Here is a 27,959-nt window from a genome sequence, read left to right on the forward strand (position 1 = left end):
GGTTAAACACTTGTGATACCTCCCACCCTTTTTGCTGATGTAGAACCTGACAAAACTGAACATGATGTGCTCTCATCATTTTCCAGGCTCTTGCAACTTCAAGATGCAAAAGAAACAAGCATTGCTGGATGCATATTACCTAAGTGATGCTGAAAGATCTCACAGACCACATTGTCCAAGAGCTGAGGTAGTGCCTGTTGCCCTGTTCTGGGAGGTCTTCAGACAACAGGCAAGACAGGGCCTTGGGTGTTTTACAGCAAGTTCCTTCTCTCCCTTCCAGTGGATCCATAACACATGCATCTGGTGCTGAACTATAACCATGTTCAAATACAAGGAACACAGTGTAAGACAGCTGCAGTCTAGTGGAACCTAAAGAAATTCAGAAATAAATGGGAAGAAAAGGAACTGCGGAGCAGGTGGAATTGGTCACTTACCCACTAGTGCCCTCCAGTGGCTCACACAGCAACTCAAGGAATTTAAGAACGTATTTCAGAGGTCAAGACACCACAATTGTTTCACTAATGGACAGAAATGAAAATGCTGACATCTGGATGTCAAATAGCTCTTTTTACAATTTAAGTTCTTGCATGCCAATCTCATATCTGCTATCATTACATGCCACATCCATAAAAACCTATGCTCCATCAAGCGAATAAAATATTAATCACAAGCCATGTAAATGAGACAACAGAAACCAAAGAGATTCCCAAGACAAAAATGTTTATTTGTACTAACTCTTGAAGTGGGTAAACATTCACAACCTTTAAACAAAACCAGTACACATCTAGGGCAAGTTGAGTATATATCATTAGAAGATAATGCCTTCCTTAGTAATTAATATTCATAACTCAAGAATTAGCTACAGATTTACACCCCCTTACAACACCTTACACAGGGGTTATGTTTTCAGTAAGACCATTCCAGTACGAGGCAAAACAGTGTTTGTAGAACAGGATTCTAATTATTCAGTTCTACTGTCCTATCAGTCTTTTAATGAGCAGTATATATTAGTAGGGGAAAAATAACTAGTGCCAAGCTGAACTTTCTCAAGCACTGAAAAGCAAATACAAATGGTGAAGCAGATATAGAAATTTAAATAAATTATTTCAGTTACTGAAACCTCATTTTTTGTCTGAAAAGAACAAGAATATGATTACAAACTGGAGGAAAGAATTCCATAAAAACCTTTTCTCTGGATTTGCCTTAGAATAGGCTTTTGTACAAAACAATTAAGATTTGGGGGTTTCAGTGGTATAATAAAGTGGAATAATAAAGAAATAATTTTAAAATATATATTAATTTACCACATTTAGCTCATATAGCCCTTTATATATCTTACAAAATGCTACTGTTTTACATACTGCATGTAAAAAAAAAGTTTTATATATATGTATATATACACATACAAAGGCAAAGCCAATCAGCTTGGTATTAAAAAAACAACACAAAGCATAAGCAGACACACTGAAAGTTATGCAGTAATGAGAAGTGTATGCTCCACCTGTGCGTTAGTGTAACAGTGCTTCCAATCTTAAAGCATCCTTCTAATTGTCTAAGCAGAGTAGTTACTCTGAGTCAGCAATATCAGTTTATTTCCTCAACTGCCACAAACATTTGATGTTACTTAACTTCTGGCCATCTGTTATATTTAGCACTAAATTAGAAATAAGGCAAAATAACTTTTCACATCCCTGAATATCTGAAGACATTCACAAGATCTTCCAAAAAATTAATACAAAACATTACAGGAGCACAAAAAATGGTACCCCTGAGCTGAAGCAGCTTCCTGTCTATACAAAGCTGCCCCAATGCTCGCCGATTTCCGAGTAATCCAGGCTACTTAAGGAAGTATGACAATTATTCCCAGGTGTCCCCTTTGTTTTAGCAAGTTTTGAATGACGACTTCAAGCTTCAGGATGGGTTTGTGCTTACAACTTCTGGCCTAAAAACATCACTGAGAGCAATAAACCACAGTTCTGATACTGCTCAGAGGTTTGGAGCGGGTATTCAGAGTGGATGGGCATCCTTGTTGAGCTCCATAAATCTCCATGCTAACCCCTGTCTCCCAGCTTCAAGAATGAGTCCACTCTTTATGTGCCTAGTATATATTTTACAAAAAAATTTAGTTTAGTATACAAGAAAAGCAAAATAGTTTTATCTATCTTCTCTTGCATCAATCTCTTTAAAAAAAAAAAAACAAAACCAAAAAACCTAACCAAGCCAGACCCACTCTCAAATTCCATAAAATCACAAATTTTTCAATAAGAAATAAAATTAACCTGTCTGATTAAAGCAAAAGTGCCTTAAAAACCCCTCACTGAGATACCTGGGGAATAAGAGACAGATGCCTTTGAGAAGCTTTCTAGGCGACTGGTCGTAAAGGACTTGATCCAGCACCCATTCAAGTTTTGTCCAGTGAAACAGTAACTTCAGAATTCAACATTTCTCTGGGGAGGCTGGTTCAGGACTACTGTCCAGCTGACATGTCAGCAGGCACTGAAATGAATGCAGTCATTGTACTGGCACATAACACTTTTGACAACACAAATATGATCTACCAGGGAATTCCCCAAACATTCCTGGAGTTGTGTGGAGTGCAACACTTTGTAGCTGATGGTTAAGCTAGAAACACTACACAATAATTCTGAACAGTGGATACTCAAGCGTATCCTTCCTCACCCACCAAACACCACCAGTGAAGAATGAACACAGGTACAACACTAAAATGAATCCCAGGCTCCAGGGTTCAGAAACCTCAGGTCAGTATCCCCCATCTGTTTGAGGAAATAGGTTTCTAGAAGAGTCTAACTCCTGGGAACAGTAAGGGAGAAACAGAGAAATACAAAAATGCCAGGATTAAAAAACAGAAGGGGAGGTAATGATCCCCCTCTAGCACATTCCCTTTAAAACAGTAATTAAAAACTTTAAATTCACTTCGAAATCTGTTTCAAAATAGTCTGACAGTTTAAAGACTTTCAAAAAATCAAAATATTCTTAACCAGAGTTCATTAAAATATCCCTGTAGCCCCCCTAAATAACCGCTACCACTTGTTTTGCATTAATATTGCTTAAACTGGTATAATCATAAGCATGCAAAATGTTAACATTTCACTATGTGCACAGAACAAAACCAAGTTCTAATAGAAAGACTCCTAAAATTTCAAGGCTGTTTACAGGCTTGATTCAGTCTCCATCAAAACCAGTGGGATTCTTCCCACAATGTCCAGTGGATTTTGGACTACGTCTTGATAAGAGACAACAAAACATTGTGTTTTATGGTGTAGGAACACACACAAAGTACACTTGTGTATATACACTAGATATTTAGTGCAACTCTTGCATTGTGTGTCTTAAAACAGTTCTATTTTAGCCAGTAGAATGACAATCATGAAGCCAACACTGCATCCTATGTCAAACTAGGCTGTATAACAAAACCCAATACCCATTCAGAGACATTCATGTTACTGTTGCCTAGTGAGCAGCTTGGAACACAGCTTAACCATACATCCACTTGAATCCAGATACAAATTCGAGAGGCAGAAAACTGCATTAGTGCGGCGGCCTGATTGATTTTATATGTGCTCCGGATGACTTTGAAGGCAGGATATCATCTCTTTGACAGGCTTCCCTTCATAGCAGATTTGATACACAGCAGTGAATAGCGGAAACCTGAGAAAACACAGTGGGGAAAGCAAAGGCAGAGTAACTTTATTCTGTAACATTTTCTTAAGTAGAAGAAAAAAAATGGGGTGAGGAGAGGGAGGGAAAAGAGGCAGGCTGAAAAATCAATTTCTTTTAGCATTTGTCAAGTGCTAATGCTGGGCTGAAAAGCACTGGGTAAATACAGAACCTACATGCATCTCTAAATTGAGTCACTCACAGAAGCCTAGCTAGCTATAATGGAGCCTGCAACATTCATTAAGTATGGCACAACCATTAAGTGATCTAAAAAACTAAAAAATTAAAAACACTCAAATCCTTTCTTGATAATCTTACAGCAGTACTCATCTATGGTTAAAAAGGATGACTGGTACATCAGTCATGTATTATCTCTGAGCAATAATTCAATGATACAATTGCAGAATATGACATAAAGAGACATAAAGAAGAAATTGAAGGTCAAGTTTTTAATAAGAGTCCAAAATTAAACATGGATTTTGAAACGCTAAATTATATCTCTTCTTTTTTAAATTGTCCATGTTTCCAACAACCTCCAAATTATTCAGGCTTCTCTGGTAACCTGAAGGCTCATTACAACCAAGCTGCTTTACAGAAATTTATATTTGCTTTCTGTTCATCCTGGAGCGAGTGAGCCAGACAAGACCAGTTTTCACAGCCTGGTGAATTTCAGGGATTAATTATCTGTTCACCAAAATAAATATGCCGTTTCAGTGTAGCCTTTTATATTGATAAATTCTGACCATACTACATTATTTTGACTGAAATAAAAAATAAGGAGCATTAGAGATGGTGAAGTAGTTAATTTCTCAGTGGTTCAGAACAGATCTGGACTAGGACTTTCTCTTTAGGGAAGTGGTCCCATCAGTCACTCTAAAGCTTTAGCCGTAATGCACAGATATGGTATTGAACAGAAACCCCAACCAGTGCTGAGCACCATACGTGCTTGTCCATACACTCCGCTATCATGTGTTACACTAAGGTAACTCCTGCATTCTCAGGGGCAGATACAGGATTTGTACTTAGCTGAATGCAGTATTTTGCATTACTTGGGGAGCCGGGGGGTGGGGAAGTGGAGTAGATGTGGTTGTGAATTTAGTCCATCATTTCTATAGCTTCTTTTACAAGTGTTCAATTACAAAAATGAAATTCTACATTTTTACCTGAAACATTTTAACGTCCTGCTATGAAACACATGTCCATTTATCTTCATTTATTTTTGTGGAAAACCAGACAAAAATAGCAGCAATAGCAAAAACTATTTCAGGTCAATCCATGCAGGAAAAAAAAAGGTTTTACACAAAGATTTATTAACAAGCTTTAGTTATCACTCTGTATAATATACTGGACTGACAGAGGGGCTGAACTTGTTTTTACCATAAAAACTGAAATGCAGGCACTACAACAAAAATTGTTATTCTTATGTGAGAGGTGGCCACAAAACATGTGAACCTTCCGAAGCAAAAGCAAGTTTCACACAGCTTTAAATACAGTACTGGCAGTTACTTCTCAGTGAAGAGGTACCACTACCACAAACCACATCTTGATACATATGTCTTGCTGTTCATCACAGAGGACGTTACCCTGCTGTGCACGGGTCTGCCACACTTCTCATGGGGAAAGCAGAACCAAGGCCGACTGCAGGCTCAGGGCCAGCAAACTCCAAATGCCTCTTATAGCTGAACACATTAAGAGGGCTAGTTCTACAGCTGCTGAAACGAACAGACAGACTGCACTGTAAGTATCAATAGGCATCAACCCTGCTACGAAGGCTCTTCTGCTAACTTTGACTTTTGCCTATTTTTGTGTAGCCTTGGGACCCTTTGTAGGATGAGAGTATCAGATTTTACTCTTACTAGACTCTTACCTCTTCACTTTGAAACCATGGCTGTTTTACTGAGTTTTGTATTGTAAAGCAAGTTTTTGAAAAAACACTTTGAAAGTTGCTTGCAAAAATCTTGTTAAAGGGGACCTTTTATGAAAAACTGAGACATATATGTTGATAAACAAAACAGAAATTAGCAACTTTGTTTTCATATCTTTCATTAAAAACACAACCTAGAGTCTTCTATAATGCACTCTATTTGTTGTAAGATAGAATCGGGAAAAAAAACACCAGCCAACAAAAAAACCAAACCCCAAAACACAGTATCCTCTCACATTTAGGGAATCACAAACAGCAAAGACTGAAGCCAACATTTTAATTGTTTTTTTCTGCAGTTAATTACTGTACACTGCAGAGAAAGACCTAGGTGTCTTACATCCAAAGATAATGTTAAAAAATAAGTAATTTAATGCAGCTGATCCATGAAAACTAGACTTTAAAAACAGCTTGGGGAAAAAAAAAGTAACAAGGCTTGGCCTTCTGACTGGAAGTAATTTATTTTCTGATTTTACCTTCTCTACAGACAGGAACAGATAGACGCATCCCTTAATCTCACAAAGAGACAACGCTGTGTGGCTTTAGGAATCATACATTCTGACTCAAATACAAATGAGTAAGCCAGGACAACCTGCTTAATTTCACACCACAAAAAAACCCTGACCTACACAAGCAGATAGCATGTTTTATCCTACTGCAAACCGGAAGCCACATTAGGAAGGGAACTGCAGTATCTAAGCTAGAATCCACGTGGATAAAAGCAGCCACTGTATTCAGATGATCACCTATATACAGATACTCAATAACAAAGCTCCTCTCCTTGGAGTTAAGTAATGAATTAGCTAGTATGAAATGAGCTGTAGAGCCTCTTCACAAGTCTCTTCAGGAAGCTCTGCTTCTGTTTTCATGTATTTTATTCTTTTCACATGTTAAAACACACTCACTGTGCTCTTCTGTGATAGCAGAAGGCACTAATACACTCGGCAAACAAGGGCATTCACAAATTTAACATCATACTATTTCTACAGCAATATTATTTAAGGTTCTATTCACTTCTGTGATTTTAACTGGGGATTAAGCTACTATTATTACAGTGATTTTCTTTTTGTCTATTACCTTCATGAAGATATCAATACAAAATATGAAGAAAGAATTACGGAGATAAAAAAGGGGTATGCGGAACTTGCTTTATCTGTTGTCACTTACTTTTCCAGCATTCCTTTCTGCTTGAGGATGCGATACACTTCTGCAGAAGTCTGCGGTCCTTGCAGTTTCTGACCATTCAGCATTTCTTGCTCCAATTCTTCAATAGACTAAACAAGAGGGAAACAAAGAAGGGAAGAAAATGAGAGTTATACTAGTTTTCATAAGCCTGATAACATCATCTGGATGGTAAAAAAAAAAGAATGTTACTGAGGGTTTTCCCTTTCTCAAAAGTTACCTTGAGTGAGCATACATAATATTCTCCTCCTTCAGTCTGCACTCCACACTTTTTATCTCTCCTGTGTTTGGTTTTTTTTTTAATCACCCCTCCTTTAACACTTTTATGCTCATTCTAGCCTTGTAACTCACTCAAAAATGTGAGGAAAGAGAAGGCTGGTCAGTACAGCTAGCATGTCTCAGGTAACTGTACTATTACGCCAACAAACCAGGACTGCTAGTACTTGCAACAATGGATTTCTCCCAGTGAATAAAGGTACCTTTCCAGTTTTAACGAATGCTTCTGCTACACGTCGATTCCGGCCACCATAACATGTTGTGATGAGGTCAGCAACTCCACAGCTTTCCAGGAAAGTGGCAGTAGACACTTGTCCTTTGCAAAAAAGTCTGGCAAAGGCAATCATCTCCATTAGGCCAAGGCGAATAACGGCAGCTTTGGTATTGTCACCACAGCACAGGCCATCACAGAACCCAGCTCCTACAGCTACTATATTCTAACGAGAAGGAAAAAAACCACAAATGGGAAATGAGTCAATTATTGCTTACAGAATCCTAGAAGACCCCAAAAGACAGAGTGCAGATTCATGAAGAACCGGAGTAAGACTAGTTTGTTGGTTTGGCTTTTTTGTTGGTTTTTTGCTTTGGAGATTTTGATGTCTATGGGATAACCTTTAAACAAAAGAAAGAAAGAAAAAAAAAAGATGACAAGTCTTGCGTTACTAAGTATTCCCAAGAATAAAAGCCTAGTTAAAGCTTTGGAACAATCTGCCCCAGAGGCTGTGGAGCTGTTATTATTGACTATCTTTAAGAACAAACAGGTTACCCTATTACTCAAGCAAGGTTTTATCTAGATTGAGCTGTTCTTGTCCTGAAGTAGGAGTAGAGTTAGACTGACATCCCACAGCCCTTTTATCCATATTTTCTTTATGATTAAAGTAATACTGAAGCTAAGAAACACTGACTGACTTCTGTGCTGATATGCTAAGGGACCAAATTCTGCCAAGCTAATAGTATTAAGTATGCAGAGTTCCTATAACAATAATAATTAGTCAAGGATTCCCAGAAGGTTCATGACATGGAAAGACCTGTCCTACGCAAAAAAAGTTCTGGTGTTTTTTGTCCTTAGACCTGGTGACAGCCTTCTACAAAGAATGTGCTGTTTATTCATGAATAATCAGCTATACAGTCCCTTCTTTGGTTTATGAACATTGAAATAAGTTGAGAGGTGTTTCAGTGAAGTGACTATAAAAGCTGTTTTCCAGCCTGGGAGTCAGAGACTAGCCATGGTTAGTTTGTCCCTACCAAAAAAAACCCCAAACAAAACCTACCAAAACCCAAAACACTCCTAAAAGGCGGCATTCTGACTTACTAATGAAACAAATTAAGGAAGCAACTTTTGCATGCAACAGCAGCAGCAGTGACCTTAACAGAAACCACAGGAGAACCAACATTATAGCACCTAATGTAGCACCCAATGCAGGGAAAAAACCCAGCAAACAAAACACACCAACTTTAACTGTTGCTGAAGAAACAGCAACTGCTCGATGTTACTAATGAAAGCAACAAGCTGACTAACAGCTCGGGTTTTGGGGGGTTTCTTGGACTGTAAGAACCAAAACCTGCAGGCAGCCACAGTGCTGTGTGGCCAGCCATAGCTAGGTGACTGAATCAAATAAGGTCGGAGGATGAGCCATTGCTTTTTGAGCAACTAGCTGAGGTCTAAAAGTGACCTTAAAAATTGCAGACATATATCTCAACATCAGACCTGAAGCAGCAAAAGACAATCAAGCTTTTAAAACTGGTAATTCAGATGAAGGTACCTTTTCATCAGATGCCTCTCCCAGAGCAACCTCCAATATTTGTTCATTTGGTGGCAAAGCAAGAGGAAGTCAAACAGGTACTTAAGAAGTTTTCAGATGGGATAACCCATTTAAACTGAATTTACACATACATTAAGTCTGCAAATGTTTAGCACTCAGCTAAAAACAAAAACATTTTTGAACAACCTCTGGGCTTTTTCCATGTACTTGACCGCTCCAGTACTAAAGCTTCCCCTTCCCTCCAACTTTGCCTGCTTTGACTTTCCTTTCCACTTTGAAGCAGCCTACCTTGTCATAATTTACAGTATGATTTTGCCTATGGTAGTTTATTGTCTACTTCTACACTTTTTCAGTGTTTGTCTTTGGAGCAATAGAAGTATTGTTTTAAGCAAGTCATACCAAGGCTAATTACTTCTGAGGAAATGGGGTGGGGGAGAAGGGAAGTTTTGAGCCTTAACTCTAAAACACTAAGCACCTTTTGTACAATGTCCCCATTGTATGTTCTTATACACGGTTTGCAAATAATGAGGAAACAATACGACTGATTATGCTCTAGAACACATACCCATGCCTAGGAGACTGTTCTACATAATGCTTAGGCCACAACTATGAATTTACAAGGTCTACTATCTGGTTTCATTGAAAACCTTGAAGAAGCTATGACAACTCTCTTATGTCTAACAAACTGTAGAGAACTGAGTTTTACCACATTGAAAGTTACACCTTACTGAAAAATGAGCCACTCCTAAAAAACCAACCAAACCGAAACAAAAAATCTCACAAAACTTGAGACTGAGTCATCTTTCAGTCCAAAACAAGGTGAAAACAGGCAGCTTGGTACTTGAAATCCCTGGGTGCAGGCACTAAGCCGAGTTTGTTTCAGGAAGATGCATAAGCAAAACACAGATTAACACGCAAGACCCTAATGGCATTAGCACTACAGCAGTCCTCTGAGAAGCAGACTGGAGGGGGAGAATCACGCATCTATCTGGTGAAGACATCTTTCTGTATCTGATATGGTCGATCCTGAACGCTGCCATTGCCAAAGCTTACACCTGAAGTTACAAGAGTTTCTGCAAATGCAATGGGTATACACACCTGTGCAAGAGGAGAAAGCCCAGATTTCTGTGAGCTCAAAGATGTTTGCACACACAACATGGGGGTCCGAGAGCCCAGTAAGGAAGGACGGTTTTAGCCTGCAGACAAACCTGTGGTTTCAAAGGTTCAAAAATACTGTCACAACAACCCTGAAATGACTGCAACACGATGTTTCTCTTGGCCTGATGGATTCAGAGCTCTCAAAACCACTTCACGGTTGAGCAAACATATTTCCCCCATTTCCACATTAGCAGCTTTTTATATTAAAGCATGCATCCTGTAAGCAAGATGCACAGGGTGTTTTCATATTGCATATGGTCTTAAGCTACTATAATACTTTGCACTAACATGCAAGTCTTTAGCTGGTCTGGTACCCAGAAGCTGGCATTTCCCCCAGTCCTAGTTATTCTAGAACATGAGCAAGGACTGGATTCAGTTATTTTATTACCAGGATAGTGAAGCTATGCTCCAGAAAAGGTATGTTGACACCTGGGAGTGCTCACAGTAAGTGTCAGAATAAATGAGAAAAAGTGCCTTTTACTTGCATGTGACTTGCTGCAAACATGCCAAAGCTCACAAATGCAAGGCCAACAGATGACCCGGAAACCAAGGCTAACTAGTCTGCAGACTTGGCTGACAGATTGTTCTCTTACACAGTCAGTGCTCAGAAATATCCAATTTACAGTCCCATTCTGTTTACACTAAGTTCACGGAGTGCTCATGAGGACAACTTCAGGTGCTATTTCTGAGACAACCATCCCCTCTCCATAATCAAATGGATCATTAGAGAACTAAGCAGAAACGTTAATTCACCTGGGATGCCCAGCCTTCCTTGAGGCAGTGTCACAGCTCAGCACAGCCTGCTTTCCCTCTTGCTTACATGAAGTTGGAGAAGCTCCTTGCTTCATATCATGGGTGAGAGAGGTCAAATGAAGACTTAACAAATCAAAGACAGTATCAGCAGGACTGTCAGAGAGGTTAGGCATAAACTGTTTGCTTGCTCCTGGCAAACTTGGATGTAAATAATGGATTTCATTTCCACTTAATCTCAGGAAAGAGTAATTACCATCATCAGCTTCTACAATACCTAGACTGACTGTCCAACAGTGACTGCCATAAACACACTTTGCAAGTAACAGTGCTAGGTTACATAACCTGGTAAACAATAGATCATCATTATACCTCTTACTTCTTTGCTTAAGGCTAAGCTGGAGCCATAGGATTTAGAGGTGGGCCTGAAGCAACCTGAAAGGTAAGCACAGCTTGCTCTTTCTTCCTACAGTAACTGTTACATCTGTCTTGGTTCTTCCCTGCTGCCACTTGAGGGCTTTTAACTCTCCAGATCCCAGAACATATACCTCAGGCAGCTGGAACATGGCCATTTTGCCATATCCAGAGATAAGATTCTAACTTCTGCATCCCTCACACTAGCCCCAGCACTGCTGCCCTGGGTAAATGATTCCAGTACAGTTTACACCCAAGAATGCAGCTAGCAATGTACACTGCCTCTCAGGCATGCTGCTTGGTTCACGTACCAGCTCAGTCTTGCTTCACATCTGTGCTGTTCGATTGTCAGATCACACACTGACACAGGCGCTAAGGACACCTCAGAGGTGATAACCTTGGGTCTGTCCCACTCTGCAGTATCACATCCATCAGCATCCAGAAGCACATCTATATGTATGCACAGCTGCATGTACTGCTCTTACAGAGGTGTCATAACCTTTAGGCACTTCCTAGGAAGTGCCCCTTCACCACCTGGCAAACGGCTGCTGGAACTTGTAGGTGGCCTTGGGTCAGGCTGGCCATAAAGCCAACCGGACACCTTGAAACTGAACCATCCAAATTTGAAGTTTGTTGATTTCTGACCTCAACCCTTAGAAAAGATCAACAAATAAATGTGAAATGTGCTTTAGTCCTCAAAATAACAAAATCCTGATAGAGAAGAACATGCCAAGGGCTTTTTGTTCCTACAGCCAACAAGTTATTGTAGACAGCAGCTCTTTCTCAGTATCATCAGATTTTATAAAGTGACTGCCATTGCCTATTCAGCCAGTCTCCAAGCTGACACAAGACAGCAGTTCACTGCGCTCATTTCTATATTTCAGTACATCTCCATCAACCCACTGTCACAAAAATAAATACAGTAAATGAAGTGGATATTCAATTTATATATATATATATATAAATAGCAATCAAGCACGTTCTTTCACGATCACACAGCTGCAATACTTACTATTACAGTCTGAATTCAAATATGCTTCACAAAAATTTCAGACCTAAAATTATCAGACCACTCTACGATACCCTTCTGCATTTTTTCCCAGCCTTTAGGCAACCATCCAAATTAAAAACCTTCCCTGCTTAGAAAGGCTTGCAGAAATAAAAAGCAAGGTAAGTACAGCCTTTTAACAAGATCTAGTTTATTATGCTAGTATCCTTTTCCCAAGCTACTATTTATAGAAAAATGCAGAAGCTGTGAGAATATACTATTTCTCATAGCATACTATTTCTCATCCTTTAAATACCAATACAGAAGTTGGCTTTACTAGTTCCACATCCAAAAGTCTGGACTGGCATGTCTGCCTGCTTACTTCTGTCCTCCAAGCTGTAGTTTGCAGTAACACTGCTGACATTTTGAATTGGCACTCCTACAGAAAGAAAGTAGAACCTTTCTTTTTATACCTGTCTGTTCACACAACACAGTACTGTCATCTTCTGAAACTGAAATCTCCTCCTTCCAGCAACTTAATGCTCATTTTTACTATTCTTTCGTGAAGTAACTTTCCAAGTTCAATAAAGTAACTGTCCGCTGACGGAAGCTACACTTTAGATTTTTCCCTAAAAACAATCACATGAAAAGATGCTTATTTTTTACTTTTTTTTAGTTGCAAAGATTATCAGATTAATCATCTAAAGGCACAGTGTTACCCTTAGCAAACAATTCTTCTAATAAGAATGTATGACTTCTAAGAAAAAAAGCTCAAGTTTCACTATTTCACCATTCACACCGGAGCTTTGCATAGGCAATAAAAACATACCCATCAGTTTAATTTTAGCTTCTTAATTTTCTTTCAAAGGCATACATGCTCACAATGCATTAATAAAATTTTACAGTGTTAGAGTTAAAAACAGCTCAGGAAATCATTTACATACTGTCAGCACAACATTTAGAATTAAACTAGAAAGGGTTTTAATTGAAAAATTACTTTTAAAAATACAATTTTAATGAAGTTTTATTTGAGATTAAGGAAGAGTTGCATGTTTCAAAAACATTACCAATACTAGCATGACAGATCTATGCCACTTTATAGCAGTTCGTGCCTTGTAAGCAGTCAAGAAATCCACAGTATTTCTAAACAAATTAATCAATCTTTAATTTGCTTTTTGTTTAGAGCTCATACCATGCATTTCTTTGGAAGTCTCAATCTAGTTAACAAAATACACTGCAATCAAAACCAAATGACCAGAGCACACAGAATGTATACAGCTTTTTAGAAATGCAACTAGAGACTTCAGTCTGCAGAATGAACGATAAGTAAGGAAGCAGGAGGAAGGAACAAAACAAGGCTACAAAGAAAATACACAAGTTTCACCTCAGTATCTTTCCAGGTCAAGAACAACAATTTATTTACTTTCTTCTACACTTCCAAACAGATACTGGTATCTTGTCTGTCTTGGATCTTTACAGTGGAGTTTGAATACTAGCTGCTCAGTTTGATGGGCGCACTCATCTCTAGTGCCCTTTCATGAGATTTGTCTGGAACAAAAATTACCCTGGATAGAACACCTCTGTCAAGCAAGAATTTAAAGCTAGCCAGAAAACATCAGGCTGAGCAGATTTCAAAGAAAAATAAAACTGTAAAACTTTCTGAGTAATTTCATGGGTCTGTACACAGCAATTTATTTCCTGCTAACCTCTCACATAACCACAACGTTTTAAAGCAATGGCTGTGGAGCTCTGCAATCTTGAGAAATTGCTATAAAAACAGTAATTCCAAAGCATGTTACACCAAAGTGTATTCCATTAGCCCAGTGCACAGACCCATGACCTCCTTCTCAGGGCTTCCAGTATGACAGCTCTCAAAAGAAAATTATCAAGAAAAACAGTATGCCAAAAATGGCATTATAGTTATTAAGTTACTTCCCACTGAGCAGGAATCAGAACTCCTTAGCTTAAAGACATAACTCATTGGCGTGGTAGCTTTGCAAGTGAATGGTGTAGTTTACACATAATTTCAAAAGAGAAAACAAAGCAATACAAAATAATTATCCAGAACATAAAAATAAAAGAGCCAAGTTATCTACTAAACCACTACACCCATCAGAAATGCTTCTATGACAGATATCACATGTCAACTATGGTTCTGTTGGCCAGGGTGCCAAGCAACTAATGCCTTCCTTTCACAAACAGCCTGTAAATTAACTTGAAAAAAAATTAGCAGTAAGAACACATTTAAGCTAGGCTTTGCTTCCTGTCAGCATCAGTTTTGTTACCAAAAAAATTCCAGGTGAGTAACTGTCCCAAATAACTTTTTTCCTATCCAGGTCATTTCTCTATGTGGTTATCCACATGAACCTTATGCAGTGTATGTCCACAAAAGATGAAACTTAAGAGTGCTCATGTTGTGCAAGTCAATGAAAAGGGGAATAGTTTTGTCAACAAACACAATCAACTTCCTTCTCCCTTTCTTTTTGTGAACACACTGTTGTAAAAAGAAAAAGGGAACTAAAACAGATTTAGAAATATGTTGACCAGTTAAGATGAAATCAACACTTGTTTCATGACTATATGTAAGCCAAGTATAAGATGTAGAAAGAAGCTGGGAGATGGTGAGACAAGGGTCTAAAAGCCAACTCTCAGAACAAGCTGCTCCCTAATTTCCCATCTGTTTTTTCCGGAAACATTATGTAGCAGTTTTATGTATTATATAAAACACAATAAACTTAATTCTTCAAATGAAAATACCCTTTTTTCTTCAAGGATCACCATTCCAACTGTGTTCCAACTGCAGCCCCTGTTAATCTTACCTTCAGAGCACCACAAAGCTCAACTGTATCTGCATCGTCTACTACAGTTATTCGGAAGTTTGGAGTCTGCAGGAGTTCTTTGAAGAGAAGGCCATTTTCCACGATTTTGCTGCCTGTTGAGAGAGAGAAAGAAAGGCTAAAAAAATATGAATAATTGATGTGGGGTTTATTTAGCCTATCCTGTGCAAGCCAAAATACTTTAAAGCAGAGATAAGGCTGTTCTATCTTCATCCTAAACAGACTCCTGTCCTAAGTTAATAAGGACATGTCTACATCACACTTAAAAGCTCTGCACTGAGTTACTCTGGACTTCTTAATAATTCAGTGTCTGCTCAGCAACACATTCTAAATAACAATTCCATTAAATCTCTCTACTCTCTCTTTCCTTGATCATTCTCTTCAAAAAGAACAGTTAATAATAAAACAAAGGTAAATTCAAACTGTAGCAGGTGGAATTCTACCAATTATTTTAAGGCCTGCATTCCAGAAAAATACCTACTAATAAAGGCAGGTCAAGGATGCTTCATTAATTGAGCATGCTGCCACTGACAAATGTTTCTAAGCACCAAAAGTAATTCAACCATTCAAAAAATGTTCAATGAAAAAGCTACCTATGACAGGTTACAAAGCTAAAAACGCACAAACCTGTAAAAATTAACACTGAAAAAAATAACATGAACTCTTGCTATTATGTATGACTATCTGTATATATACACACATATGCCTATCTAGACACTGTGAAATCCAAGACTAGACACATCTTTGTGCTGCAAAGGTGTGCAGACGTCAACACAGAACTAAAACCACGGCTAGCTTTTGAGGAAACTAATTAATTTAAGAAATTAAAATAAGATATCAATAACTTATAAAAACCCCAAGCAGCCCTAACATGCATAAATACCATCTGTGACCGTAACATCTGAGCTGGAGTACAGGATATTTATCCATATAAAGCCATGCAGACCCAAGAAAAATCTTAGGCACAGTAATAAAATAAAGCAGTTTGTTATGTGGAGGGTGATAAAAAGCATGCTTAGTATTTCACCTGCTTAGGTCACAAGCCTAGCGAGACTAGGTAAAACCACACTCCTGCCTCTCCTTCTATTCCTGGTATTGTCCTAGCACTTCTGGAAGTGTAAACACTTTGGGAAATTCAACATTAAAATAAGAAGAACCTAACAGTTTCTGATAACAGCCAGCTAATGTTGAAAACAAAATTTGAGCTATTTGGTGTGCAACTGTGCGGACAGAAGCATGTTTTAAACAATGTTATTACTTGGAACAGTACCTATTGTGGTTTCACAGAACTTCTCTGCTGCCACCTCATTGGCAATGTTAGCTCCCATCAGCACACTGATGTCTATTCCCATCTTCTCTCGAATAATGTCAGAGATCAGTTTGAGTCCCTCTGGGCCTTCATCTATTCCCTGCAGCCAACATTAAACAGAATTACTAGAGAGTCGTTTGTTAGACACAGTAGAGAAGAAAGCACATGACAATTAGTCTTGTCCAAAGGTGAGCAGTGCAACAAAGCCTATTCAGATAAAGACCAAAGATCACACTACTGGTGAAACCTTTGCTGTTGTGACCTCTCCAAGCTGTCTTCTTTTCAGAGGAGGCAGCACCTTAAGAATTAGGACTAAAGTCTAGATGATGGAAACAGCTGCTATTCCATGTTCAGTCTAAGACCTGATTGTAAGAAGCGCTGAATATTCACCTTTGTTAGTTCAGAATCTCAGTCGCTTATCATCAGTGTATCCTTACTAAACCCACTGAAGCATCACAAATTCATCACTTGTGAATCAGACCTCCACTTGGATTTGAAGTTGCACCAAAACTCACAAAATGGCACCCTAAAAACTTGGTTTGTGAAGAGGTATCTAACTGAAATATCAGAGACTGATTCCTCTGCATATAACATTGACAACAGTTTACACATAGAAACAGTTTAATAATTTTGAATCCTACTATAAATAGAACAGCCGTTCACAGGTATGCAGAAAGCTGAACAACTAAGAAAAAATTAACTTCTAAGGATATTTACAATGCATTCTTTACAAAGTGTGAAAGTAGGGGCAGAAACAGGACCTTAGAAATGATCACCCCAGAGATTAATGCTGCAATGGAGAAGAGAGTCTGGTACCTTGGATTACCTGAACCAAGAACTCCAAATGACACCACTTTCTTCTCACAAAACCCTTTTCTCCTAGCCTGCTAAATGCAGACTACTTTTGAATTTTTTAGAACAGGGGCATGGCGGACAAGCTACTGAATCAGTCTCTTTCCCACAGTATACCAACTTTTATATAGTACTATTTGTTAATGTTGGGGATTTGGTACTTTTGTGGATTGCTAATTTTGAATTATGACTTAAAGGCAAAAAGGCAGTGTGCTCCTCTACTACTTCTAGATACACATATACACACGCTTGGATGTTGCCAGTAGTGACGTTTCAGGCAGGCAGTAATTGGCATTTCCACTGATCAGAGGTGCCCTACCTTGAGCAACGTGGTACAATCAAGAGACATGCAGAAATGCCTGTATAAAACCAGCAGATTAAACTAGCCCTTGCATTTCTGCATTATTTTTCAATCTGTACCACTTAATGCACAGCTCTGTTTTCTCATCTTTAATGAGCCATACAGAAAGAATCTGAAAGTAATCATGCATATACACATTGCATTTTTCCCTCACAGCATCAAAAATGTCCCTGCAAAATAACTGGAAGGTCTTTCTCCCTAAGTAGGCAATTAATAAACAGCAAAGCATGCACACATTGGGAACAACTCCAAAAACGTGAATACGTACACAAAAATTATTCATCAAACTGAAAGATCAGAGAGGCTTAGGTGCAAAATTCAGCTCCAATATGAAACAAATGCAGCTTCTGACAAAGTCAAGGGGACCTGCACCTGCTTCTCATAGAGCTAAATCCAATACTGAATGATAGATGACAAAAGAAAAATCAAACACCCCTCCCTCCCCCTAAAACCAAGACTCCAACATGGGAATTTCCACTGGGAAGCCATGATCCCCAGGCAATGCAAGTCCAATTCTATGTTTTTATCACTTGCATCCTAACGTGCCTGCCAGAGCAATCCCTGGGGCCCATATACAGGTAGATGAAAATGAGGTTGATGTTGAGTCTGCCTGAAGAGTAATTTGAATGACCTCCACCTACTCTGCTTCGTGTGCTCGCTGCCATACCACATTATAAGCTGTATTATAATTCCTCTCCCCACATCCACACAATGGTTTCTTCGGCTTTCATAGACATCAGTGATCAGAACTTATGTAAAGCAACACAGCTGCAAATATTTCAATGGGAATGCAGATTAACCAGTAGACAAACATAGACAAATGTCTTTATTTCCCGAAGACTCAGTTTTATTATCAGATTTTAGTTTCTGCTTGAAGATTAGACTATCAAAAAAAAAAAGATAAAAGAAAAAAACTACAAGATGACACTGCTAACTTGCCAAGCAATTTAGAAATCACAGAAACAAGACGTCCCACTGATGGTATTTTTCAGAGCAGAACTCCACTTTTAACTGCCAAAGTTAATACAAGCCACTTTAACAGCATTACTGTTGAGCATGAGATCACTAAAATTATGACTTTGATGAAAACAGCATGCATAAAGAAACTGCAAAAGTAGAGGAAAGAATGCATTCCTGCCTCTACTACTTTGTTTCATTGCTGTGTTCAATCTCTGCCCTTTCTTCTTAAATTATACTTTTAATGATGCACAGTTAGACCTTTTCATAAAAGCTAACATCTACTTTGCATTCTCCCATACAAAAATTAAGGGGCCCCACACCATTTCTTTTGAAAGACCACCAACTGATGCAGTGTCACAAGGTGACAGTGGGAAGGTGCCTAGGAATCAACTCTGCTTTGTCCGGCAGGTGCCACTATTTTACCTACACTACACTACATGTGGGCTTTTTGTTTTGTTGGGTTTTTTTGTTTGATTTGGGTTTGGATTATTTATTCTTATTAAGATAAGTATCCCCACCCACCTTTTTTTTTTTTTTTTTTTTTTAAACATAGCCCTTAATCAACACTCCATTAAAGCACCAGTAATCAATACCCAGAGCAGTAATCCCAAGGGAATATAGGCCCATACTCTGAATTCAAATATGCTGAGATACATCCTCGTTTACTTCATCGATTTTCTTAGAGTTATTCCTGTCACTAAAGACATGAGAACATAAGCCACATTTAGCAAATTAAAGGAGAATAAAGTTTATCTTGAGCTTACAGAAGTAAGAAGCGTAAGTGTGCAACTTCAAAGCAATAAACTTAAGGGCACCTAGGACAGTTGTCTGGCTTTGATACTATGCATTCAGCTCTTCTACATTGCCTTATTTTACCCTTCTACAATATGAGAATTTTTTTCAAAAAATGGAGCAAGTGCACTTGGGAAGCATTACCTTTTAATACACATCAGCAATATATCAGGTCAGCACTCACAAAACAATACAGATTTGATGGGCTTAGATAGCCAAACTATACAGACAAGTTTGCAGTAAGTAGTGATAGGGTTTTTTTTGTTCTTTCTGAGCACAGATCCATAAACACATCATTTTCCAGAAAGGACAGTAAACAAGTGAAATGCATGCTGAGAAAATGGCCTACTTGCAACCAAGTACAATGCAACAATAAACCAGAGTGTTTCAGACCTTGCGGGAATAGCTTATTCTTTGCAGCTAAACACACAAACAGGGTGCGGGGGAAGCTCATCCACATTTAAAAATTCTCCTGCCACCAAAACTACAAACACTCGAGTGAAAACAATTCCTGCACCTCTGCACTCTCTGATTTCCTATGCTCAAACTGTCTTTTTGGGCCATGCTGAACAAGTTCCTTTGTTGAAACATAATATTTGACATGAACAAGAGCACTATCCTCAGTCACATGAAATTCTCTCAGTTCTTAAAATGATCAACTCTGTGTGTGGGGTGTGGATTAACAATCAAAGCATTATGCTTGTGCTCTGTTCTTCATCTAATGATGTGTTTGGAAACAACAAATCAAAGATTGGAAAGCTTGGTGATGCAAAACATATTCACTCCCACATTCTTTTCAAAAGTCTTGTCAACAGCCTCATTCTCCTCTTCCTGCAAGCACTAGCCTAAAATAAAACACCACATAACAATCCACTAATGACAAATTCCAATCTTACATCTAGAAAGGTTTAATGGAACTATCAAGTGAATAATTCAAAGAGATTTTTCATACCAAACTATCAAGCCATCTTGTTCTAGAAGACCCCATGACACATTCTCAGTTATTAATGCACAGTGTTTATTATACCTTTATGAGTGTTATACCAAGAGCTTTCTTGGGTACTCGTCCTGTGATTTCATCGCAGACTTTATGAATGAACTGATGAGGAATGACAAAAACCAGCAAGTCTGCATCCTGTACAGCTTCGTTAAGGTTTGGAACAGCAACCTGTGTAGTTATGGGAGAGAAAGGCCACATAACTTCTTTAAAATAACACTACAAATAAATGTTATTTAATAAGCAAAAGCACATTTTGGTCTTATACTGAATGCTACAAACTACTGTGCTCAATCACTGAAAATAAGCAGTAACATAAACTTCCCAGAAAAGCAAAATAATTTAAGCTTTCAAACAAGTTATGTCTTGAAAGGGGCATCTTTGCAACCCCCAGCATGGTTAGTGCAACGAAAATTCAAAATGTTCTGTAACATTCAAACAAGTATTCTACTTGAGTAAGAAAATATGAAGTAAGAAGCTGCCTTCTCTTTGATAAAATAACACCACTATTTGATAAATTATTGCATGCACAAGTTTCTTTCCCTAGTTCCTTATACATTCAAATTTCTTCTGCAGGCCACTTACACCTGTTCAGCTTATATTCTCTTTTTCTGTACTCACAGATTTTGTGTACCCTTTAAGAAGGTGACCTACTTTGAAGTCACTTGCCAGACTCCACTTTTCCTAACACTTGATGACCACCTTAAAATAACACTCAGACTTAAAATGCAGCAATAAGCTCAACCTATCGATAAAGAGAACAAATTTGAACATGCAGGTAGTGGACAGCAGAAAGACTACACTTGCTGAAGGCTAGGGAAATGGATTTCAGCATTGTCGTTAAAGAGAAAATTGCAATGCACAGCAATTCACATTTTTTCTGCCCAAAATATCTACTGAATTGTCAGCTGCTGTAGCCTCTTCCTATAATGTTTTTGGGGCAAGAGCCAGCACCTGCCCACCCACCATCATGATACACCAACACAAAATACATGTGGAGTCCCACTGTTCTGCCCTCACAATGCTACATCTAACATGCTGATCTGACTGCACATAGGTGAAATGCAACTGAGAACATAAATTGCACACGGCTTGCAGTCTGCTTGATAAATGCTCAACGCTCTAGTTCTCATCCTGTAATACTTTCTAAGAGTTTCAGAGAACTTGAAATCCCTTCAATTCTCACTGACCAGCCAGCTCCCTTCCAAAGCTGAAGCCAAACCTTTGTTTAATGGGCAGGGCCAGAGCTGTAAATCTGCTCCTCGTTTTCATATTTTCTCTTTGATACAGAACCTTAAGTAACATGAAGACAATGGGGGGGGGGGGGGGGGGGGAGGGGGAAGAGTTAGGAGACTACAGTGTGTTGGACTTACCTACCTGCATAATTGCATAATTTCACTTGTTCAAATCTCTGATCTCATTGGTAAAACAGCATAGTCTGAATTCTTACAAAACCTAAAGATGTTAGGGTTTATAGATTTATAGGTTTCTATAGAAAACAAATTTCTACCTCTGTTCACAGCATGAACAATATATTCCCTTCACTCCATAACTAGAATTTAGCTTCTGAGCCTTACCACATTATCTGGCAGCTTGTATCCAGGGAGATATTTTACATTTTCATGTTCATTATTTATGATATCAGTCAGTTTTCTCCCATTAACGTTCTCCTCGAAGACCCACATCTTCACTGTGGAAGCAAACTTTTGCAATTTTTTTACATTATTGCCTATTATTTTGGCAACTGCAGAACCCCTGCAGGAAAGAAAAAAAAAAATTCTAAAAAAATTATGATTTTGTTCCAGAAGAAAGAGACTGTCTTTAAAAAAAACCAGAAATTCACAGGTTATCGAACCAGTTACGTGTAGCATTTTTGATCTACTAAAACAAGTGGAAAAATATACCAGTCATTCATACCTGCTGATTTCTCTCAAATGTATCTAGAGTAGGTTTGACTGAAGCATTTACTGAAAATGTCCTTACTTATTTTGACTGCTTATTGGCTATCCACTTAAGAGTCTGGGTTATTGTATTTCCAAAATCAAATGGATTAAGAAATGGAATCCTTTCTTAAACAGTGGTAAAAGTGATATACTCAATTTTAAAAAATGGGTAATTTTCACCTTTAAGAAATGGGAAGCTTTCTTTGCTAAGATGACTGACCTATCAATTGCTGTACAATACTGATATGCATTTAAAGCCAAGAAACATTTATATCTTGCATAAGTTATAAACTTCATGGTTATGCTGCCAACATCACAGAACTTAACTGTCGCCAACAGCATCCTCTGAGTTTGTAGGCAGACAATTCCATTACTGTTAGACTCATTTTCTCCCCAAGAGCACACAGTAAAACCTGTAGGATGGTGATCAATTTTACTACTAAAATCTCTAAGCAACAATGAAATTAATCAGAATTACTGAAGTTGCATGCAAGAAGAGGAACAAATGCAACATTGCCTTCCATTCCTAGCCTGAATGCTACGTGGAAGAAAAAGCTGCAATTTTATAAAACCTGTTAAACCTAACTTTCTTTCCTGAGACAAAGAAATAATTACTGATAACCTATGAAGCAGGCAAAAAAAAATATTTAGAAAGATGCAATAAAAATACAAAGTCACTGGTCTGAAGGCATGTGCATGTGTGGAAACTGCACACTTTACTAGGAGGTAAGAACACATCCAGTTATGCTTACTCCCCTAAATTTCTTATGGACATTGCTTGTAATAAAACTCATAGCTGGGAACTAAACCAAATAAGATTCATTCTGCTCCAAGAGCTTTTAATATGGCACAACTCATTGTGCTGCATTGAAGATGTGCTGTCACAGGCCTAAGGTCACTTTTCTAAGTAGTAGCAGGAAAAAACTGCAGTATCCTAAGCAGACCTCTTTCAGTTAAACCACGAAACTATGTCTTAAAAGACTGGAATTTATTTCTCTAACAGCATTTAACACACTACAAAGTCCCCTGGGTTCAGCAGGTGACACAAAAGCCACAATTGTCAGCCATCTCTCATCAAGCTCATATTCTAGATCTGCATGCACACAGAGTGGTTTCCACTACAATGGTAGACAACTCACCAGCTCAACCCCCAAATTTCTGATCCACACAAACAGTATGAATCACAGTCAACACAACACAGGTATGTGTTCCTCAGAAAGTGCTTTGAATTCCTTGAACAAAAGCACATTTACTACTGCAGATACAAGGTCTGGATCCCAGCAAATCACTGTCTTCAGTTCTGAACTTCACTACATATTCTGTGTACTTAGTGTTGAGAGAAAAAGAATAACTGATTCAGCAACTGTCCGTCTGGGATTTTCAAACAGCTTGCCAGCATAAAGTTTGGCAGCATGTACTACTTGAGTGCGACATTAATTCCATTACTATTTAACACTTCAATGCCTTAGCTGTCTTCTTTTTCAGTCTTTGAATGTAGTATTAAAAAAAGTAAAGATCTGCCTATTCTTAGCTCCTGAATTCAAGAAGATTCTCTCAACTGACCTCTCTGGTTCCTCATTCTCTGTCAGATTGCAACAACTGTTGTAGGACTGAATTAAGCAAGGTCAAACTGACACAGTTTAAGATTGCTCCATGCAAGGTGGAATACCAGATCCCACACCTGTTAATCCAACAAGCAAGCCTACATTCTTTTATGTGTCCTAATACAGCTCAGTGTGTACTCTCAAATAACTTAGTGGACTGTCTGGCTCATTTTGTATACTCCTGACACATCACAAGGCAAAGGAATGGGTGTTCTTGCCAATTTATTACCAGCAATAAATGTTCTAGTGTAAGCGAGATAGGTTGCAAGACTTGGTGTCTGCAGCAGCTCAGTTACACAAGAAAAACCACAGTGAAAGATTCCCTCATGAACCTTAACACTGACATGCTCTGAGGGATGGTTAATCCTATTCGAGTCAGACAAGGTAGTTGCATGCCAAGCAGCAGTTCTCTTCCTTGCAATGAGTGTCAAAGGTACGCCCAAATACAATCACACACACTTACTTAACACTTCTGCAGAACTGTATCTGACCCTCACTGAGCAAGAAGCACCCACTTTGTCTCCTACCTTTTACTGTTACACTTATCACAGTGGGTCTGCTTTCCGCTCATCACTTGAAAGGTAAAGCACAAAACATAGAAACTCCTGAACTTGCCCTGATAACAGCATCTGTGGAGGTCACAATATCCAAGGACAAATAATAGTTAACTCTAGCTCTACCACTTGTCCCTGTAAAATCATCTCAGCTATGCCACAAGTTTTACCTCCTATTTTTCTACAGCAAGTTCCTAGCCTTATGTCCTGGTAACTTCCCATTTCTTTACAAACTCTACAGTTTCTGCTCAAGTTGAGCAATCAGATTAATTAACAACTGGTTCTAGCAAAAGAAACAGGGATAAATTCTGGCTGTGCACACCTTGTTAACCTGCCCTGGAAGCACTGTCAGAAAAGCAGTCTATAGTACATATCCAGGGCAACGTTTGCAGCTTTTAACTGAATCTGGGCACTGTCCTTGCAAGGCACGTTCCTAAGGTGTACTCTCTTCACATTCAAGAAAGCTTATTTCATCCCCTATCTTAAAAGATCATAATACTATCACTTATCCCCCAGCTGAGCAACCCTTTAATGGGCAAGGCCAGCGAGGAGTACAGCTCCTGCTCTTTGCTGCCCAGCCATCTGTCCCAGCCCATGATCAGGTGTTGAGTGACCCCTGCCAAGTCAACTTCATTATTAAGGTGACCTTCCTCATAGTAAACTGACAAAACAAGTCTGACTGGAAGTAGTTTATCATCCAAGGTGATTAGCTCAACCCCTCCAATCGGTCAGTGCCAACCTCCTTTAGTGGTGTTTTTTTTCATCCCAGATATAGGTTAAAGGGCTGTGAGAAGGCAAAGGTGTCTGTACAGTTACTGGCACTTGTGGGACAGAATCATCTCACATAGAACCCCAAAACCCCAGTCTCCAAACTTCTAAAAATGCCAAACTCCACTCAATTCAACTACATCTATGCTTACAATTTAGGCGACACCAGTCACAGGCTCTGGTAATTCAGGTTTCAAAAATACATAACCCCAATATATCAGTAAGATGTATATAAATGCTTCAATTTCTTTCTATTTACCTGCTTTTGAGCATTAAATGCTTCCACTTTAGGACCACAGGCCCCAGGTCAAAAAGGCACTTACATACACAGAGGCAGACAAATCAAATTAAGTCCTGTTTAGTTCAATGGCTGCATATATTGTTTAATCACAGTGCTCTTTGCAGTCAGGGTCTGATGTCTGTCACCAGACCATCACTGTTCTTGGACTTTGCGGAAGAACTCACCTACCTCTCCAGGAATTACTGTTTTCAGAAATATTCAGGGGGCTGGGGGGAGAAGACGGGAGAGTGGTTGCACATCAAATCATTCATAATTTACGATTTTTTATTACTCTGGCTTCTGCTTTCCTGCCACAAAAAACCTGCCACCCTGCTATCACATATGAAATAAACAATCAGTTATTTGAATACTTTTACCCCCAAAAGAAAGAATAAAGCTGATGCCCAGTAATAGTATTATCTCTTTCTCTCAGCATCGCAGATATAGGTTATTTTGCCACCCAAATATCCATCGCATTAGGCAGAGGCTTTTCTTGTTATTAAACTGATCCAATGAGGCAAAACCAAAATATATATGCACGTGGTTATTGCTAGTAGGTAATACTTACAAAATCCTTTTGCTTCTGCAAGTATGTTTCACAGTGAACTAAATATAAATGCAGTCAAAACTTTTTTAAAAACTTTTTGCTAGATTTCATGTATGGAATAATAGCAACAATACTCCTAAAAGAGAGGCAGGTCTAACTGCATCATTTCCTTCTGACATATATTGCAATGCACAGTATCTCCCTGTTCATCGTACTAGCAAGCACAAGGAAAGCAAGAGATGCTGCACTGAAACGTCAGCCATTCCCTCAACAGGCCGTCACAAAGAAAAACATAACTTGGCAGTTGCTGATATTTTTAACTATGCAAAAGAGCACCAAAAGCCAATTGCACGGAGGCGGCAGGGGTTGAGCAACAAGTCCAAGATCATCTTGACAAAAGACTGTTAAGTTTTGTTTAAATAAAATGCAGTGCCTTGCCCTACACCAAACTCCCCTGAGTTTAGATTCGATGTCTTAAAACGCATTGTTATCAGAAATAACATAATACTTAGCATTAGTAATTGAAGTGACAAACTGAAGATATATTTACGTAACACACTGTAATTAACTTATTGTAACTAGGGACTGGGGGTAAAAACAGTGATGAGGAACAGCAGAGAAATCAAAGAAGCAAGATGAAGTATTATTAACATGCTACTCCTCTTGGAGAATGATTAGTAAATCTATTGCTTTCAGTGGACACAACAGTAAGTTTATTTAAGTCTAATTATAAACTAGCGATAGATGCAGTGGTAAAACCTTGTCTCAAGCCTTCAGTGTGCCTCAGCATAACCAATTTGAAAAAAGAAAAGGTATCACAAATAACCTAGCGTTTTGCGACTCTTCTTTAACTACTTTGGAAAACAGCTACACAAGAAACCCCGAACAACGCTTTTGGAGAGGAGCGGAGTCGTCAAGGAAGCCTACAGGCAGCGCTTGGCTAGCAATGACCTGCTGAAAAAAAAATTTAAAAAATGTTCAGCATCTTTAATGTCTGTGTCACCTGACATCGGACGAACCACATAACAAATACCAGGTTAAAAATATCTTAAAAACTTCTTCAGAGAACAGACGGATGCCTACAAGCACGCCAAAGCACGGTGCTCGATTCTGCCCCTTCCTCCTCCGTTTCCTTCAGGGCAGCGCCGCCGCCTCCGAGGGAGCCCGAGGGCCGGGGCAGCCCACCCGCACGGCACTGGAACGCCCCCAGAGTCCGCCACAGACCAAGCCCCGCTGGCAGCTGCCGGCGACACTGTGTTTCAACACCCGCACCGGGACCGTGGCCTCCGGGGCGCGGCTGCCCTCACCGCCGCCACCCCTGAGGGGGGAGCGCGGCCACGGCGCCAAACCCTCCGGCTGCGGGCCGGGGGCACGACGGCGCTGCGCGGGCAATCGACAGCAAGGCCCGGCCAGGCACCGCCTCAGGAAATATCAAGCCGGGGCCGCCGCTGAGGTGTTAACCCCCTCAGGGGCTGTCGCCGCACTCACCAGTTCCCCGAGCCCACGATGCAGACCTTGAGGGGCGCCGCGGAGAGCGCCATGGCAGCGCCACCCGCGCCCCGCCAATGGCCGCAGCGATGGGCTCCGTGAGGCGCCCGCCTCACGCTCCCCCGCCTCCGCCGTCAGGGGATCGCCCGCGCCTCCCTCCGCCCCTGCGGCTTGCCGGGAAGTGTAGTTCCGCCCTGAGCCGCTCACCGCTGCCCCTGGGCTGGCTCTGTGGAGGGGCTGAGGGTTAGTTAGCTAAGTTAGCCTCGCCCTCCGTGGCGGGAGCCCTCGGCCAAAATTGGCAGTGCCTCAGACACTGGGCCGTGTTGTTAGTTACCGTTTTCTACCCTAACACTGTACATTTCAGTCATAAGTGGCACGACAAAACTGTTGTGCTGTCTCCTAGGACCAGGGGAGCACCGAAGAGCCTCCCAATAAATCTGTGAAGTGCCCAGACGCGGAGGCACCAATGTATCAAGTAATAAAGCGGCTCAGGCCTCGGGGAGGGGGGGGATCTTAATGAGAGAAATACGAGTCTTG

The 27,959-nt window shown here is 39.6% G+C and overlaps 1 protein-coding gene across 1 annotated transcript; it reads right to left on the reverse strand.

Annotated features, from left to right (window-relative positions):
- Positions 1-703: 703 nt before the first annotated feature.
- Positions 704-27,561, reverse strand: GPD1L (glycerol-3-phosphate dehydrogenase 1 like). The gene is made up of 8 exons (XM_055708851.1): positions 27,423-27,561; positions 21,816-21,993; positions 20,269-20,409; positions 16,238-16,376; positions 14,950-15,062; positions 7,261-7,494; positions 6,767-6,873; positions 704-3,669 (listed from the first exon to the last, which is right to left on the reverse strand). The coding sequence occupies exons 1-8, from the start codon at positions 27,473-27,475 to the stop codon at positions 3,573-3,575; spliced, it is 1,062 nt and encodes a 353-aa protein (XP_055564826.1). The 5' UTR covers positions 27,476-27,561; the 3' UTR covers positions 704-3,572.
- Positions 27,562-27,959: the final 398 nt, after the last annotated feature.

Source organism: Falco cherrug, chromosome 4, assembly GCF_023634085.1.
Source record: "Falco cherrug isolate bFalChe1 chromosome 4, bFalChe1.pri, whole genome shotgun sequence".
Taxonomy (NCBI): Eukaryota; Metazoa; Chordata; class Aves; order Falconiformes; family Falconidae; genus Falco; species Falco cherrug.

Bases quoted from the DNA above. Each gene is read 5' to 3' on its own strand.
- GPD1L (XM_055708851.1), bottom strand. From the start codon at position 27,475: ATGGCGCTCTCCGCGGCGCCCCTCAAGGTCTGCATCGTGGGCTCGGGG. The intron at 20,410-21,815 runs GTAAGGCTCAGA...ATAACTACACAG, and splicing joins ACAAGCTGCCAGATAATGTG to GTTGCTGTTCCAAACCTTAA. The intron at 3,670-6,766 runs GTAAGTGACAAC...GTGTTTTCTCAG, and splicing joins CAGAAAGGAATGCTGGAAAA to GTTTCCGCTATTCACTGCTG.